Source organism: Eulemur rufifrons, chromosome 2, assembly GCF_041146395.1.
Source record: "Eulemur rufifrons isolate Redbay chromosome 2, OSU_ERuf_1, whole genome shotgun sequence".
Lineage (NCBI taxonomy): Eukaryota > Metazoa > Chordata > Mammalia > Primates > Lemuridae > Eulemur > Eulemur rufifrons.
Genome location: NC_090984.1, coordinates 11216862 through 11234945, shown reverse-complemented (window position 1 = coordinate 11234945; position 18084 = coordinate 11216862). Strand labels below are relative to the sequence as shown.

Sequence of the window (18084 nt, the reverse complement as noted above, 5' to 3'; positions counted from 1 at the left end):
GGTATGTGGGGAGGGGTGGACACTGGCTGGGCTTCATGAGTTCCTGGAAGGCCCTGTGCTCAATTTGATCTCTGTCCCTTGCTTTCCCAGCCGTTCACAACCCTTCCTTCAGCCATCTTCACTTTTGTAGGAACAAGGACATTCCGGGCTCACTGCCTCCGGTGAAAACTGCGAGGGGGGTTGGACTGGTTCATGATAAAGCCTCCTTCCTGATCTACAGTTCTATGAATCTATTTTTAACATTTTTTTTAGAGATGGGGTCTTGTTATGTTGCCCATGCTGTCCTCAGACTCCTGGGCTCAAGCGTTCCTCCCACTTTAGTCTTCCCAGGGACTACAGGGGTGAGCCCTGTGCCCTCCTATACTATGAATCTAGTCTTAATCTAATCATTTCTTTATTTCTTTCAACATGAATTGGGTACCTACTGCATACCAGGCACTGTTGGAGACCTGACCCCTACCCTTATGGAAGGAGGAAGGCAGACCTGAACCAGAAATCTCATTTAATCTTGAGGGCCTTGCACCGCACCCCACGCCCCCAAGTCTCTCTCTGCCGTAGGACAGAATTTTGGTCTTCACAGTCTGAAATCGCCTCAGGGATTTCTCTGTTTATACACTGATCTTGGTCCCTCACCAGCCAGGAGCAGGGACCCTGCTGGGCTTGCTGGTTGCGGCGGCCCCAGGAGCTGGCCACGGTGCCTAGTACATAGTAGGCACTTGGGAAATAGGCGCTGAATAAATGCGCGGAGAAATAAACTATGGCGCAAAGACAGGCCCGGCAAGCATGACCTCGCCGAATCCTCAGTGTGTGTAATCACCCACTTTGCAGATGAGGAAATTGAGGCTCACCCGGAAGGCAAAGCCGATCCCACGGCAGCTTAGTAGCGCGTGGTTGTGCGATGCAGCAGAAGAGCAAGGGTATCCCCCAAAAACATTCCTAGATCCCCCTCACCCCACCCCACAGGAACAAGAGACACAGCAGGGGATCATTGATGGGGCGCGAAGGTGGGGGACAGAGACAGTGCAAAGCAGCTCGGGGGTCCTTTCTCTTTCTCAGTCCCCAGGGTTGGAGAGGCTGTGCTGGCAGATTAGGAAATGCTTGGCGCTGATGGGGGAGCTTCCGGCGCCCTGTCCCCTGTCCCCAGTTTTGGTAGCTGGGGCTCCGGGGACCCCGTTCCGCTGGGGCCGGGCAGCTCCAGTCTCCCAAGCTGGGGAGAGCCCCCCGCGCCTACCCAGGAACCCCCGGCATCCGGGGTCCTTCCCACACACCCCAAGCCTGGCGGCGCGGCAGAAGCCTTCAAAGGGCCTATGAGGTGGGGGACCCGACTTTCCTAGGGAGCCGAGGAAGCCCCTGTGGTCCTGGTCCCCTCCCTCTGTGGTGCCGGGCCCCCCTCCCCGCCGCAGCTCGCAGCCCGAAGCTTACCTTGCAGGGGGGCTGGGGAGGGGATGCCCCGCCCTCTCCAGCCTGGGGGGCGGGAGGGGACGGGGGTGTCCAGACCCTTTGTTTGCTGGTGTGTGAGTGTGTGTGTGTATGTGTGTGTGCGATGGTGACACCCGCCGGGGTGGGTGTCTGTGCGCGCGCGTGCCCGGGCCGTGACAGCCGCTGCCGTGCTGGACTGCCTGGGCTGGAGGGGGAGGGGGAGGAGAGGGGACTCCCCCGCCCCTGCCTGCCCACTCGCGGGTTTGAATGGAGCCCGAGGGGGAGGGGCGATAGCGGGAGGGTGCTTTTGTCCGGATGGCTCCTCCCCCTCCCCGCGCCGGGGAATCCCCCCATCTGGCGCCCTTCTCTCCGTTCTCCCCAGACCCGGTCCCCAACCCGGACTGCCGGGGAGACTTAGTGGAGGCGCCCCTCACCTAGGAGGCTGGAGCTCCTCCCACCCAGCCTACCCCTCGCGGGGCATCCTTTAATCTGAGATAATCCCAGCCTTAGGCTGCAACGTGGTTTTTTATCCCTGTATCAAAGCGAGGATTGGGATGTACGGAAGTGTGCTATTGGGGGTCCCCTGGGCTCAGAGTAATGGAGTCCTTAGAGCCCCATCCGAGGAAGGGAGCCCCAGACGAACGGGGAGGGGCTATGCGTGGCCTCAGACTGGGACGACCAGGAAAGCCCCCTTCCACCCCTCCACGATCCCCCACCGAGCGCGGTTCAGGAACACTGACCGCTGGCTAGACTTCAGCGACACCCAGCGGCTGTGTGGGGAGACGCCGCCGAGGGGTGCCCGAGACCCGTTAGGGGGGTCTGGGTGATTCCAGAGTGGGTGTGTGTGCGCAAGTCCTCGCTACGGGTGGCAGGAGGTGGAGGCGGGGTGGTCCGAGGCGGGGAAACACCAGCTCCCAGGCTGGGCCACGATCCCCCCATACCTTCAACCCCCAACACAGGCAGGGCCATGCTGCTCCCCACTTAGACCCTCCCAGGGCAGGGCCACACCGCCCCTCATACTTAGATCCTTCCAGGGCAGGGCCACGGCCCCCTCGGACCGGGAAGATCCCTCAGATCAGCCACTCCTCCCCAGCGCAGGGTTGGGTCCCCCTTCACTAGGAGCAGGGGGCAGGCCTTCTCGCCGAGGCCCTGCCCCTTGCAGACGTCGCTGTGGCGTGGCTAAGGGCACAATCCTCTCCCTCAGCCTCGTCATCTGTCCTCCAGCTGCAGCCGCAGACACCCACCGCGGTGCGGCGGGAGATGAAGGGGGCTCATAGTCAGGGCGCCCACCCACATGGCCCCCACGATGCCCAGCGGAGCCCCTGCGCCCGATAACGCAGGGCTTGGGCGGGAACTCCGGGGGCTAGGAACACGTGAGCAGGGCCCTTTAAGGCGAGCTCAGTCTCCAGTGCCGCTGCCGCGGTTACTAGGGATGTGACGTCACGCGCGAGGGGCGTACGCGGCCGGGCGGAAGCGGAAGGGGCGGAGCTCCGTGCACCGAGTCTTCAGCACTGCCGCTACCGCTGCCACCGGAGCCCGAGCGGGCTGGGCCGCCGAGGCAAGATGGTGGACTACAGCGTGTGGGACCACATCGAGGTGTCTGACGATGAGGACGAGACGCACCCCAACATCGACACGGCCAGCCTCTTCCGCTGGCGGCACCAGGTACAGCGTGCGCGTCCATCCCCTTCCCCCCACCGTGCTGGACCCCGCTTCAGCGTTCTGAGCCCGAATACTGCCCAGGGACCTCGCTACTCACACCTGGGATTCTCAGCCCACAGTCTGGACTTTCCGGTCTCTCGATTCAACTCCGGGACCCCAGTACCGATGGGACCCTGCGTCCCTGCCCGCGATCTCTAGACCCCCCCACCCCTTATTTTTCTGTGTGGGACTCTCTCTTCACTCCTTGGGCTTCGTCATAGTCTAGACTCCCAAGACGAGCCTTGGAGGGTCCCCCTAATCCTGTCTGGGACCGTCTGTTTACACCCAGAAATTTACCTCAGAGTCTGTACCCCGAATCCTGCTGGATGATCCCTCATCCTGTTCGAGTACCCGCTTCTGATTTGGGATTTCCCATTGCCCCTTCCCCAAACCCTATAGTTTGGGCCCCCAATACTTTGGCTCTATTTTGGGATCTGCTTCCCCGGGTTTTGACCCACAATTGATACCCCACTCATTTTGGAAACACAGCAAGGAACTTTGTCCTACCCTGAGATTTCTGTTCCTGTCCTGGGAGCCCCTACCCACTCCCGGGACCCCCTTTCTGTAGTGTAGACCCGTGACCCACCAACATCCTCAATACCACCTATGGCTTGGGTTCCCCTCCGGATCCAACCACCAGTGTCACCCCGATGGACCCTCCAATTCTGGCATCTCTGTTTTGAGTACACCTTCTGTAGTCCCTGTTATTCCAGGAGACCCTGCCCACATGGCTTCTGGCACTAGCCAGAGCTCCTGCTCCTACTTAGTATTGCAGACCCGCCCACCGCCAAGGCTGACTTCCTGTATGAACCTCTGCCAGCATGGGAAACTCTCCCCCACCCAAGCCCGGGACCCAAAACCCATCCCACCTTACTTCTGTCCCCAGCCTGATCTGCTACTCTCTCACATCCAAATTGTCCCTGCCTCCATCCCAGGGTCCTTCCTGGTATGATTCCAAATTCACTACCGCATCTTTTATTTTTCTGCCCACAACAGAACCCCCAAATCCAGACCTCAGAACCCCAAATCTGGGTAATCCATCTCCTACCACCCCTTGGTGCTCACTGGCCAGTAGGGTGGCTCTAAAACCCAACAATCTAAATTCCTGCTCCCCTAAATCAGAATGCCTGCACCCACATACCTGTGCTTACTGTACTCTCAAACTCAGGGCATATACCTCTCAGTACCGTCTGGCTAGGAATTCCTCACCCCAGCCTCCCATAGGGTAACTCCCAATCATTTATCCCAAAACTCCTAGAAGGGCCCTTCCCTATCCTTTTGTTGGCATTAGTCCCTATATCTGGTTCCCAGTCCCCACCTCCAAACCTATTCCTTAAAGCTGCAGTCTCCTGGGTAGCGTACCTGCCAGGCAAGCCACTGGAGTGTGGGAAGAAGGTTCTAGCACTTCTATTTCTTGCTGCGTGTAACATTTTATCATGAAATATTTAAGACCTCCGCAAAGCTCCAAAGACTATTCTTGGGAACACCTATTTCTGTCACGTAAAGAGGTTAATCTTTACTACTGTGTGTGGAGAGTGGTTCGGTCCTGCTGGGTAGGAGGATTTTCCTCTGCCGCTGAGTAGCCTGCCTGCCACGCCCTCCTCCCTGCTGGCACAGAACCTTTCCTGTCCTGCCACTGAGAGCCCAGTGGCTGTAGTAGTGCAGTGGAGGGGAGGCAGGGGACCTCAGCGTCTCCAGCACAAGTTCTAGGACAGGCAAGCTCGGGTTCTAATCCCAGCTGTAGAATAATACAGCCCCACCTCCATGAAACCCTTCTAAGAATGAAATGAAAGTAGGTCCATAAAAACTTGGGACAGGGTAATGGGGTAAACCTTTTGGAAAAGGAAGGAGATTAGTAAAAAGGAGGCCTGGTGTCTTGGTTCTGAACACAGACCTGACCACATGGGTTCAAATCCTGGTTCCTTGGCATGGTGGCTCATACCTGTAAACCCAGAACTTTGGGAGGCCAAGGTGGGAAATCACTTGAGCCCAGGAGTTTGAGACCAGCTTGGGCAACCTAGCAAGACTCCATCTCTCAAAAAAAAAAAAAAATGCCTGGGCGTAGTGACACACACCTGTAGTGCCTGCTACTCCAGACATTGAGGCAGGAGGATGATCACTTGAGCCCAAGAGTTCAAGGCTGCAGTGAGTTGTGATCGTGCCATGGCGCTCCAGCCTGGGCGACAGAGCAAGACTCTGTCTCTTAAAAAAAAAAAAAAAAAAATCCTGGCGCCTTCTGTATCATTCGCATGCTGCGTGACTTCTAGTTAGTTGTGATTGCTCTGTGCCTCAGTTTCCCCACCTGAGAATCTGAATAATATCCACCCTGTAAGGTCATTGTGAGGGTTACCTTATTTGATGTCTGTAATGCTCTCGGGGCAGTAACTACTATTGTCATCCTTATTTAGGCAATTGTTGCTCATGGTTTAAAAAAAATTACAAAAGTTTCAGAAGGGGACAAGGGAGTCTCTGTTCCCAGCCCTAGTTCCCTGACTCTTTTGCCCAGAGACGGCTGCTGTGAGTGGTTTCTTGTGGCTCCTTCCAATGAACTGTACAACGCTGAGATTCTGTGAGCCTCAGTTTCCCTGGCGGTAAGGTGGGCGCAGTGACACCTGCAGGCCCTGCGTGCTGTGGTGGCTTCTGCCCTGTTCTGCCCGCCACATGAGGTGTAAGGCCAAGGCTGCGCAACCCCACTAGTTCCAGGAGGCTTTTTTTAGCTCTGGCTTCCCTGGCGGCTGCTCAGAGGACACTGGGGAGAGTGGTGGCCATCAACAGAGGCCAGGAGGGTGGTGGGGAGACTGCAGTGTGACACAGGCCCATGATGGAGAAAGGGAGGTGGCACAGGCCACAGCTGCTTTTTCATACCTAGCCACGAGGCATGGGCCACCTCAGGCCCTAATCCATATGGGCGAAACTGAGGCTCAGGATTGGCTGTGTCAGTCCTATTGGGTATTAGAATAGGGGCCAGATCTCCCCGTGATCCTCACCGATGGGTGAGACCCTGTGACAGAACCTGGGGACACAGCCTCAAATAAGGCATGGTAGCGAGTCAGCAGAACATTCTGGTGGCAGTGATGGGTGCTGTGTTGGAAGCATTTTCCATGGAGTTACTCATTTGGTCCTCACGGCAACCCTGTGAGGACCCATTTCACGGAGGGGAAAACAAAGGCCAGGAAAGGTTTAGGTGACGTGTGGGAAGTTACGTTAGCAGAGCTGAGTGCTTTGACCACGTGGTAACAACCACTCCCGATTATGGAGCATTTATTCCGGGCCAGAAATCAAGCTAAGCACTTGAAGGACATTTACTTGTTTAAGCCCCAGAGCAGTCCCCAGAGAGAGAGAGATTGTGCCCTTGGACAGATGGTAATGACAGTGGGCAGCACAGGACTGGTGTTCCCTGAGTGCCCAGCATGGCCCTTGACTTTTTACTTTAATGCTCTCCTTTGTTTCTCCTAGTACAAGCTTGTGAGGTTGGTGCTGTTGTCTGTGTTTGACAGATGAGGAAACCGAGGTTCTGAGAGGTTAGGGGATAGCCTTGGGGCATCCAACCCAAGGTGCGGTGCCCTGAGGCCATCCTCTAGCACCTCATCACACGGTCTGATGGCCCTTGGTGGTCAATGGCACTGTGGGCCGGGGTACTTGGGAGCAAAAGCAGGGGAAGGAACCCCATGTGCAGAGGCTGAGAAGCAAGAGAGAGCCAGCATCTGTGTGGGACCTGCAGTAGGCATCAGGAATCCCATCTGAACCCACCACTCCAAGGTGAGGTAGCGGGAAGGGCCAGGGGTCAGGTGGTCAGATGTACAGGTGTCAAAGACCCCTCTGGCGGCCTCCAAGCTTAGATCAGACAGTGATTGAAGGCAGCAGCTCTGGACAGAGCAGGCCCCACAGGGAGCCAGATGATGTGACATGAAGGAGGAGCCAAATGGGGGTTGGGGGCAGAGGGGGCCGAGTGATAATTAGGGGTTCGGGTGGGGGTCTGAGCGAGACGGGCACTGAAGGCAGGGCCAGGAGTCTGAAGAGACACGGCGCCATCGTGGAGCTTGGGGTGCAGCGGAAGAGAAGGTGCCTGGGGAGTGACATCAGAGGGTAGGGGTGGGCAGGAGGCAGATGGACACCAAGTTGGGGGCTCAGACAGAGCTGAGAGGGCCTTGGCAGTGATCCTGGCAAGGCCAGGGGTGGGACGAAGTGGAGAAGCATCTAGAAGTGAAAACTGCCAGGACTTGCTGGGAGTGGGAAGGGAGACGGGGCCTTTGCTGAGGGAGGGTACAGCAGAGACCTGGTTTTGAGAGGTAAGATGGGCTGGTTTGAGGACTGGGGCTCTGGTGCGCACGGGCACCTGGTGAGGGTGGGAGCTGGGAGGCCAGGACAGGGGGGTGGGCGCAGACATTTCCTGGGGTCGTCTCCAGTGCAGTGACCGGCTGTGGGGCAGGGACAGGCCTTTCCCCTGAGTGACAGGCCGCTGTCCACCCCTGCCCGCAGGCCCGGGTAGAGCGCATGGAGCAGTTCCAGAAGGAGAAGGAGGAACTGGACAGAGGCTGCCGCGAGTGTAAGCGCAAGGTGGCCGAGTGCCAGCGCAAGCTGAAGGAGCTGGAGGTGGCCGAGGGCGGCAAGGCGGAGCTGGAGCGGCTGCAGGCCGAGGCGCAGCAGCTGCGCAAGGAGGAGCGGAGCTGGGAGCAGAAGCTAGAGGAGATGCGCAAGAAGGAGAAGAGCATGCCCTGGAACGTGGACACGCTCAGCAAAGATGGCTTCAGCAAGGTGGGTGGGGTGGACACTGCGCACGCGCAGCGGGCACGCATGCGCAGCCAGCTCCACATGGGGGCAAGGACTGGATAGGTCAAGTTAGACCGTGGGGGGAGGGCCGCGGCCACAGGGTACAGGGGTGGAGGAAGGACAGAGGGAGCGGGGACGGGTTTGGGGGGGGTGCCAAGCGGATGAAACACCCCACCGGTTCCCCCTCTGATCTGCCCCAAGGCCCATGCCCACGCTCCCGCCTCCTTGATGCTCATGGCTTCGTCACCACCTCCGCCGTGGATGGGATGGGCGCTGCGGCCACGGCCGCCCCGGCCGCGCTCGAGGCGCCCCACAGCCTTGCCCCAGCCCACTCCCCTTCTCACCCTACCACAGAGCATGGTTAACATCAAGCCCGAGAAGGCGGAGGAGGACTCGGAGGAGGTGAGGGAGCAGAAACACAAGACGTTTGTGGAAAAGTACGAGAAACAGATCAAGCACTTTGGTAAGTTAGGTGTGGGCCCCCCCCCCCCCCCCCCCCGCCCCAGGAGGATGAGGGGGAACGAGGTAGGGGCTGGCCCTTTGCCTCGAGGGCCTTTGCAGCATCTTGCCAGCACCTCCCCGCAGGCATGCTCCGCCGCTGGGATGACAGCCAGAAGTACCTGTCAGACAACGTCCACCTGGTGTGCGAGGAGACAGCCAATTACCTGGTCATCTGGTGCATTGACCTGGAGGTGGAAGAGGTGAGTGGAACCTGCCCCAGGGCTGGGGAAAGGCACTACCTTGAGACTGCCACTTGGTGACACCATGCCTGTTCTCCCTGGCAGAAATGTGCACTCATGGAGCAGGTAGCCCACCAGACCATCGTCATGCAGTTCATCCTTGAGCTGGCCAAGAGCCTGAAGGTGGACCCCCGGGCCTGCTTCCGGCAGTTCTTCACAAAGATTAAGGTAGGGCCCCTCCTCAGGGAACCCAGCCCATGGTCCTTGGGGAGGCAGACAGGTGTCCGCTTGTACTGGGTTTACATCAGAAGAGAGCAGGGCCTGGGAGGGGGTGAGAAGTAGGCAGATCCTGGCCAGATTTTAAATGAGGAGGCAACAGGATCTGCTGATTTGGGGTAAGGGGTAGAGTTAAGGATGCCTCCATGTTTGTTTGTTTGTTATCGGAGCACTTCGAGGAAAAGGGCTTACCCTTAGGGAGGCCAAAGGCAGGGCAAGCTGGAGGGATAATTAGGAGCTGGGATGTTGCTGTGTGGAGTTAGAGGCGTCCACGTGAGGACATTGAGGACGTGGGTGTCACAGGTCTGTGGTGGAAGGGGCCTCACAGGCAGGCAGGTGGTTGTTATTGTATAGGCAGATGAGGTCCTAGTGGGGGGAGGCCTAGACAGAGGGAAGGAGAGGCCCAAGCTTTGGGGTGCCCATCACGTAGTTCAAGACCAGACTTGGGGAGCTCTGAGGACCTTCAGCTGGAGGGTCCTGGCCAAGCGCTGGGCTGGGGCCAGTGAGCACTGCCCGTCCCTGTAGACGGCTGACCGCCAGTACATGGAGGGCTTCAATGATGAGCTGGAAGCCTTCAAGGAGCGAGTGCGGGGCCGGGCCAAGCTGCGCATCGAGAAGGCCATGAAGGAGTATGAGGAGGAAGAGCGCAAGAAGCGGCTGGGCCCCGGCGGCCTAGACCCCGTCGAGGTCTACGAGTCCCTCCCTGAGGTGCGGCTCCCCAGCAGGCGGTAGGTGGGCAGTGAATGGAACCTCCCCCGAGGTCATAAGGACCCACGCCTTGACCCTGGCTCCTCTGCACCCTCAGGAACTCCAGAAGTGCTTTGACGTGAAGGACGTACAGATGCTGCAAGATGCCATCAGCAAGATGGACCCCACTGTGAGTGACTGACCAAGTCCCAGGCCCTTGGGGACAAGCCACGTGTCCCTTGGCCCTGCTCCCTGAGTCCAAAGCAGGCTGGTGAAGATGTCTCTCCTGGGCTTCTCCAAGGAGTAACGGGGGTTGTGTCACTGTGCCACATGCTCATTTACATTTATTGAGCACCTACTGTGTACCTAGTATCCAGTGATGGATGCGGAGCTTCCAGTGCGTGGTCCTCAGGACGTACGATGCCTGTCACTGTGGGCCATTTATGAGCCCAGCCTCAGTTTCCTTTGTCTAACCCAGAGTATCTCTGTTGATAGCAGCTCACAAATTACCTGGGGAAGGTGCCAAGCACATGGCAGGTTCTGGTAAACACTGGCTGGTAATGTTTTTTTTTTTTTTTTTTTTTTTAATTTTTAACTAAGTTTTTTTTTTTTTTTTTTTTTTTTTTTTTTGAGACAGAGTCTCACTCTGTTGCCCGGGCTAGAGTGAGTGCCGTGGCGTCAGCCCAGCTCACAGCAACCCCAAACTCCCGGGCTCAAGTGATCCTCCTGCCTCAGCCTCCCGAGTAGCTGGGACTACAGGCATGCGCCACTATGCCCGGTTAATTTTTCTATATATATATTTTTAGTTGTCCATATAATTTTTTTCTATTTTTAGTAGAGACGGGGTCTCACTCTTGCTCAGGCTGGTCTCGAACTCCTGCTCTTGAGCAATCCACCCGCCTCGGCCTCCCAGAGTGCTAGGATTACAGGCGTGAGCCACCGCGCCCGGCCTAATTTGATCTTATTTCTTGCCACTTGGCACAGTGGTTGGCCACACTGGCTTCCTGATGTGTAAAATGGATCTAGTTCTAGGACCTGATTTCTAGAAGCTTCCATGGGAATAAACATCTAGACCAGGGTCTGCAAACTACAATAAATAAGGTTTTATTGGGCCAGGGACAGTGGCTCACACCTGAAATCCCAGCACTTTGGGAGGCTGAGGTGGGAGGATCACTTGAGGCCAGGAGTTCGAGACCAGCCTGGGCAACATAACGAGACCCCATCTCTACAAAAAATTTTAAAATTAGCCCGGTGTGGCCTGGTGGCACCCACCTGTAGTCCCAGCTACTTGGGAGGCTGAGGCAGGAGGATTGCTTGAGCCCAGGAGTCTGAGGTTGCTGTGAGCTATGATCACACCATTGCTCTCCAGCCCGGGGGACAGAGAGTAACCCTATCTCAAAAAAAAAAAAAACAAAAAAACATATATATAAGGTTCTATTGAAACACAGCGGCTGTGTTCCCTTGTTTTCATATATTGTCTACAACTGATTTTTTTCTACAATGGCAGAATAGAGTCGTGACAGAGACCATATGGCCTGCAGAGCCAAAAATATTTACCGTCTGGCCCATTACTAAAAAAGTTTGTTGGCCTTTTTTCTAGATTACACTATTTAAATTTAAAGTAAAATTTAAAGTTTGATTCCTCAGCTGCACCAGCCCCATTTGAAGGGGTCAGTAGCCACATGTGGCTGCTGGCTGCTGCCATGTCGGCCAGCCATGACCTAGAATGAGCAGAAAGCGGGCTTGAGGATGTGCAGGGGACAGGCGGGCCACCCGGCAGTGGCAGCTTAGCCTCACCTACTCTCCCTTCTCCCACAGGATGCGAAGTACCACATGCAGCGCTGCATCGACTCTGGCCTCTGGGTCCCCAACTCAAAGTCCAGCGAGGCCAAGGAGGGGGAGGATGCAGGTCCTGGGGACCCGCTGCTGGAAGCCAAGCCGGGCGATGACAAAGATGTCAGCGTGTGAACCGCCCCAACTGCCACCTGCCTGCCTGCAGGCCCCTGTGCCCCTCTTTTGAGAAAATGAAAATAGATACCATCTCCCCAGCTCCTGGCTTCCTCCAGTTTCGCTGCTCCCCCCAGCTCGGGGGGCCCACTTTGTCCCCACACCACTGCCCTGCTCCCCAGCACTCATCCGAGTCTTTGCTTTGAGTCGAGGGGCTTCAATGCCTGCAGTCCCCCCCACCCCACATCAGCATTATGCCAAAGGCCCGGGGCTCCAGGGAGGGGCAGAGGTCGCCAGATTGGTCCACCAGATGGTAGGGGGAGGGTCCCCAGCGGAGGGGCTTGCTCCCGTTACTGGGCTCTGTTTTCACTGTTTATCTGCTGTCTGAGTCTTCTATTTGGTAAGCGGCAGTGCTCTTCCAATAAAGGATTTCAGATGCTCACCAGGGCCGCTGCGAGGGTTGTTGGCACTGCCCTTCTCTTGGGGAGAGGGGAGGAAAACCCTGTGTGGGCCGGGCGCGGTGGCTCACGCCTGTAATCCTAGCACTCTGGGAGGCCAAGGCAGGAGGATCGTTTGAGCTCAGGAGTTCGAGACCAGCCTGAGCAAGAGCGAGACCCCGTCTCTACTAAAAATAGAAATTAGCTGGATAACTAAAATACATAGAAAAAATTAGCTGGGCATGGTGGCACATGCCTGTATTCCCAGCTACTCAGGAGGCTGAGGCAGGAGAATCGCTTGAGCCCAGGAGTTTGCTGTGAGCTAGGCTGACGCCACCGCACTCTAGCCTGGGCAAGAGTGAGACTCTGTCTCAAAAAAAAAAAAAAACCCTGTGTGGATGGTTGGAGGATGAGCCTAGGTCACCCCAGGCTTCTGCCCTTCAGCCGTCCTGGGTCCTCACTTTGCACATGCTGTTCCACTGCCTGGAACAGTCTTCCTCCAGAGGCCTCCTGTCAAAAGCCTTCAACCTTCAGTTCTCACCCACTCACACCCTTGCCTAGGCCCTAACTCATGCCCCAGCCTCCTCCCTTCCTCCCCCCAACACATCAGTCCCCAACAGGTGGCCGCCAGAGGGCGCCTAGGAGCACAGGCATCAAGGCAGGTCTGGCCCAGAAGCCTTGCTGGGCTCCCCAGTCTTCGCACCACTTGCCCATTTCCTCTCTGCCTTGTCCCCGCTCCCTCCTTGCTGATCCTTGAACACTCAAGGTTTCCCTTTGCCAGTGTAGCCCTAGGGGACTTACACTCGGTGTCCCCCCTTTATATGCCAAGAGTAACAATGCTAGTGCCTTCCTCCCAGGGCTGTAGCTCGAGGAGGATTAAGTGTGATACTGCTTCAGGCAAACACAGCACCTGGCACTTACATGCTCAAAATGTGGACTTTAGCCTGGCATGGTGGCTTGTGCATGTAGCCCCAGCTACTCAGGAGGCGGGAGGAGCCCCAGGCTGCAGTGAGCTAGGATGATGCCACTGCACTCCAGCCTGGGGCAACAGAGCAAGATCTTGTCTCTTTAAAAAAAAAAGAGAGAGAGACTTTGCCTCTTGCTTGTCCCTCTGCCTTAAAAAAGGGTGCACTCCCTTAAAAAATCATGAAATATTAATACTTCTGCCACAGAAAGAGCTTAAAGAAGAGTACTATAACACCTACGTACACATGAACTTGAGCATGAAATGTCTCCCAGTGGAGCCCTCTGCCCGCCCCTCCCGGGCTACACTACCGTCTGGGGGCTGCTTGTCACTCAGACCACAACTTATGCCTCCTCCTCCCAGAGGCCTTCCTTACCCCGCATTCTGAGTCACCCTCATGCCAAGCCACCCAGCCTGCCTTTCATGCCCTGCTTGGCCGACCTGTGTGTTGTCACCCTCCCATGTAATGTGGGCGCCGTCAGGGGACAAACGGAGTCTTTCCTTTTTCTTGCAATACCCACAGCACGGGAAAGGGAGCCCTTGGGAACGTTTGCAAAGGACATCCCCGGCCTCCAGTTGCTGTTGCCTATCACCACCAGGGGGCAGACGTGAGCTGCATGTCAAGTGGTGTTCCTTGGTGCTTTGTGCATGGGTGGAATGGCAGGTGGGGGCTGCCGACCCACCTGAATCCTCAACTTTTTCCTTAAGAGATGGGGACTCACTATGTTGCCCAGGCTGGCCTCGAACTCCTGACCTCAAGCGATTCTCCTGCCTTGGCTTCCCAAGTAGCTGAGACTACAGGCCTCAACTTCTTTTTGATCCTTTACTGTGAAAACTTTCACAGACAGATTCAATATCACTGATTTTTCCTTTGGCCTCAGACTACAGTGTGGCTCAACTGTTGTTACTGATTCTGTCTTGATTTAAAATTTTGACATTTCGTTCATCATGGACATGTTTGTGTTAATGTCAGCTTTTCAAAATATTGCATTGAAATATTTATCCAGCTACTCCTCAGGCTGGAGTGCAGTGGCTCCATCATAGCTCACTGCAATCTTGAACTCCTGGGCTCTCCTGCTTCAGTCCCCTGAGTAGCTGGGACTACAGGCGCATGCCACTGGACCTGGCTAATTTTTCTATTTTTTTTTTTTAGACACAGGGTCTTGCTATGCTGCCCCGGCTGGGCTCAAGTTTCTGAACTCAATTGATCCTCCCGCCTTGGCCTCCCAAAGTGCTGGGATTACAAGTATGGCCACCCTGCCTGGCTGGGACCACTCTTAGTAGTTTCTTGCACATCTTTCCAGGGTTTCTTTTTGGAAAATCAAATATATTCTTATCCCTTACTTGTTTTGTTTTACACAAAATATAGTACACTCTACGGTCTGTGTGACCTGTATGCATTTTGCTTTGTTCACCGAACAATTCACCCTGCAGAGCTTTCCTTATCAGTCTCACATCAGTTTCCTCATTCTAACTGCTTAGAGCTCCAGTAGGTGCAGGGGTCAGCGTTTATTTTGGATTAGTCCCTTCCGGTGGCCACTTGGATAGACCACATTTTGTCTATCCATTCATCTGTCGATGGACTCTTCGGATATTTGTACCTGCTGTGAACATGGGTGTGTAAGTATCTAAGTCCCTGCTTTCAATTCTTTTGGGGATATGCCAAGGAGTGGAATTGCTAGATCACACGGCAATTCTGTGTTGAACTTTTTTAGGAATTGCCAAAATGGAAGCCTCTTTTGAATTCAGTAATGAGCTGGTGTCAGGGACCCAGGAGCAGATTGGGGACTTGTCTTCAAAGCCCGCTGGTGCCTTCTGGATTTGGAACCACGGGAATGAGTTACTTATTCAAAAGGAAACAAGAAAAAAAATGTTTAAAACGCAAAAATAGCAGGATAAGGATGTTTCCTGGAGCCATTGAATCCACAAAATTGAAAACCACGTATATATCCATCATGAGAAAAGAGACAAATAAATTGTGGTCTGTTGCCTGGCGCGGTGGCTCAAGCACTGTGGGAGGCCAAGGGGGGAGGATCGCTTGAGGTCAAGAGTTCGACACCAGCCTGAGCAACATAGTGAGACCCCCCCACTCCCCCGTCTCTACCAAAAAATAGAAAAATTAGCCAGGTGTGATGGTGCGCACCTGTAGTTCCAGCTATTCCAGAGGATCGCTTGAGCCCAGGAATTTGAGGTTGCAGTGAGCTAGGATCACACCACTGCACTCTACTTGGGGTAACAGAGCAAGACCTTGTCTCAATAAAAAAAAAAAAGAAATTGGTCTGTTAATTTTTGCAATATTGCATGATAGAACAATACCAGTGAGTGAAGTAGGCCTTCTTGCATCAACAAGGATGAGATTCAGGAACATGATATGCACGGGGCAAGTTACAGATTCCAGTCTGTGGAGTTCAAGAACAGGTTTCTCTTTGGGGCCTTTGCTTTGGCTATTCTCCTGCCTGGTACACTCTTTTCCTGGACATCCCTGTGGCTCCCTTCCCACCTCCCTCAGGTGGAAATGGAGGTCTCCAACCACCCAGTCTCCACCATCCGTCTCCAGAACTGAACTTTCTCATCTTCCCAAACTGAAACTCTGTCCCCTTTAAACAGTAACTCCCCGTCCCACTCCCCAGCCCCTGGCACCCACCATTCTACTTTCTGTCTCTATGAATTTGATTACTTTAGGGATCTCATATAACGGAATCATACAGCATTTGTTCTTTATGTCTGGCTTATTTCACTTAGCATAATTTTGGTTTTTTGAGACACAGTCTCACTCTGTCGCCCTGGGTAGAGTGCAGTGGCATCATCATAGCTCACTGCAGCCTCAAACTCCTGGACTCAAACGATCCTCCCGCCTCGGCCTCCCAGAGTGCTAGGATTACAGGCGTGAGCCACCGCGCCTGGACTGTTTCCACCATTTGCCTAGTGATGTACTGATTTCTCTCAATGTCTTTTGGGGTGTTTAAAAGATTTCATAATAAATAAATTTCACAATATAGATCTATAGGTAGTGGAAAGGAACAATCAACAAGAAATATTGTTAAAGGAAAAAGATGACAACATTGATTGCACTGCAGTTCTAAGCTCTTTGTGCGTATTTCCTCATTTGATGCCCTCGACACTCCACTGAGTCTGGGACCCTGAATTGCTCTGTTAGGCACAGGAAGAAAGTGGGGCACAGCTAGGGTAAGGGACTGCCCAGGGTCACACAGTGGCCCAGCTGGGATTTGAACGCAGGCTGCCTGACGCCAGCCTTTGTGCGCGTCGAGCCTCCGTTTCCTCTCAGGCCAGCACAGAGTGTCCCTTCTATGGCTGAGAATTTTCTAGAGAACACAGATTCTCCCATGTGCCCAGTGGGGTGTGGAACCTTCTTGGAAAAATCCCCAGGAAATGCACTTCATAGCTGTTTTGGGGAGGGGGCTGACTGTTCACTGAACTCTCCCACTCAAACGAAGATGAAAAGGTTTTGTTTGTAATTCATCAACTCTTGGCTTTTCCCGGGCCCGGTGGGAGCTGTGGGGAGGCGGTTCCCTGCAGGTCTGGCAGGGGCAGGGGAATCCCCCAGTTCCAGCGACTTCCTGACAGGGTGGCTAACTGTCCTGGTTTGCCTGGGATTGTCCCAATCTTAGCATGGAAAGTCCTTCATCGGGGAAATCCCTCAGTCCTAGGAAGGCCTGGCTTGTCACTCTTAGTGCCTGGGGTCTCTGTTATAGGCCAGGGCTAGAACTTGCAGTGCAGGCAAGAGGCCTCGGGCCCTGGGACATGAGGCTTTCACAGCCTCCGTGGCCTCTTCTCTTCCACTGGCAAGTTGGGGGGCTGGTCCCACTTGAATATAACCCGGGAAGGCTCAGGGAGAGCTATGTGGCCAGGCCTTGGCCAAGCACCAGCCTGGGAAAATTGGAACTATTGTTAGAATTTATTGTGATTACTGGGATTATTAGCACGATTGTTATTATGAGTCACCCCATCCTACATGTCCTGCTGGTTCCTTCTGGAGTAATGGATACCGGGTCCCAGGCCAGCCTGATCCTCTGTGGTCTGGTGTCCAACCCCAGGGCCTCGCCCAGGCTGACTGTTGAAGAATCTGGCACCATTAGCTTCCTGCTGCTGCACTCCCGGCAGCGACACAGAGGAAACTTGGGCCGGAAGGCCACGGCTTCCAGGCCATTTTCTCCTTCAGCAATGGCTTCTTAAGCACCCAGTGGGCTCCAGGCACAATTCCTAGGCGCTGAGGACACAGCAGATGACAAGACAGACCCCTTCCTGGTGGAGCCGACCTTCAAGAACAGATGTCAGGCAGGCAGTCTGGTGTTCAAAGAAACTCCAGGCCAGGTGTGATGGCGCATGCCTGTAATCCCAGCACTCTGGGAAGCTGAGGCAGGAGGATCGCTTGAGGTCAGGAGTTCAAGACCAGCCTGAGCAAGGGCAAGACCCCATCTCTACTCAAATAGAAAAATAAGCCAGGTGCAGTGGTGCGCCCCTGTAGTCCCAGCTACTTGGGAGGCTCAGGCAGGAGGATCATTTGAGCCCAGGAGTTTGAGGCTGCAGTGAGCTATGATAATGCCACTGCACTCTACCCAGGGTGACAGAGCAAGACTCTGTCTCAAAAAAAGAAGAATTTCCAGTGAAATGGCAGGTCATGATAAGGGCTGTGAAGAAAATACACAAGCAACGGGAACACAGTGATGGAGTTACTGATTCAAAATGAGGAGCTTCTGGGAAGTGGTGAGGTTTTATTTTTTGTCTTGGGAGCTTGGTTTGTTTTATCATTGTCCCTTAAAACTGGACCCACACTTTGGGAGGCTGAGGCAGGGGATTACTTGAGGCCAGGAGTTTAAGAACAGCCTGGGCAAGATAGAACCCATCTCTATTTTTTCTAAAAAGAAAAAAGAAAGAAAGAAAGAAATAGAAAACGGGACCCATAGGTAAAATTCATGAAAGAGTTTTTTTGTTTGTTTTGTTTTGTTTTGTTTTAGAGACAGGGTCTCACTCTGTTGCCCAGGCTGGAGTGCAGTGGTACAATCATAGCTCACTGCAGCCTCGAACTCCTGGGCTCAAGTGATCCTCTTGGCTCTGTTTTTCTTTCTTTTTTAATACATGAAAGGTCAATTCCTTCAGATATAAGGATATTTGTGGGTTCAGAGTTGTCAGACTCATTTGTCTGCCCAATATTCCCATTTCAACCTCAGGGACCCAATACATC

At 54.5% G+C, this 18084-nt stretch overlaps 1 protein-coding gene across 1 annotated transcript; it reads left to right on the top strand.

Moving 5' to 3' along the window:
* Positions 1 to 2908: 2908 nt before the first annotated feature.
* CDC37 (cell division cycle 37, HSP90 cochaperone) lies at positions 2909 to 11921 on the top strand. The gene is made up of 8 exons (XM_069495531.1): positions 2909 to 3084; positions 7600 to 7875; positions 8245 to 8353; positions 8476 to 8591; positions 8676 to 8798; positions 9372 to 9554; positions 9652 to 9723; positions 11352 to 11921. Exons 1-8 carry the CDS (start codon positions 2983 to 2985, stop codon positions 11499 to 11501), a joined length of 1131 nt encoding a protein of 376 aa, XP_069351632.1. The 5' UTR covers positions 2909 to 2982; the 3' UTR covers positions 11502 to 11921.
* Positions 11922 to 18084: the final 6163 nt, after the last annotated feature.

Bases quoted from the DNA above. Each gene is read 5' to 3' on its own strand.
- CDC37 (XM_069495531.1), top strand. From the start codon at position 2,983: ATGGTGGACTACAGCGTGTGGGACCACATCGAGGTGTCTGACGATGAG. The intron at 7,876-8,244 runs GTGGGTGGGGTG...ACCCTACCACAG, and splicing joins GCAAAGATGGCTTCAGCAAG to AGCATGGTTAACATCAAGCC. The intron at 8,354-8,475 runs GTAAGTTAGGTG...ACCTCCCCGCAG, and splicing joins GAAACAGATCAAGCACTTTG to GCATGCTCCGCCGCTGGGAT.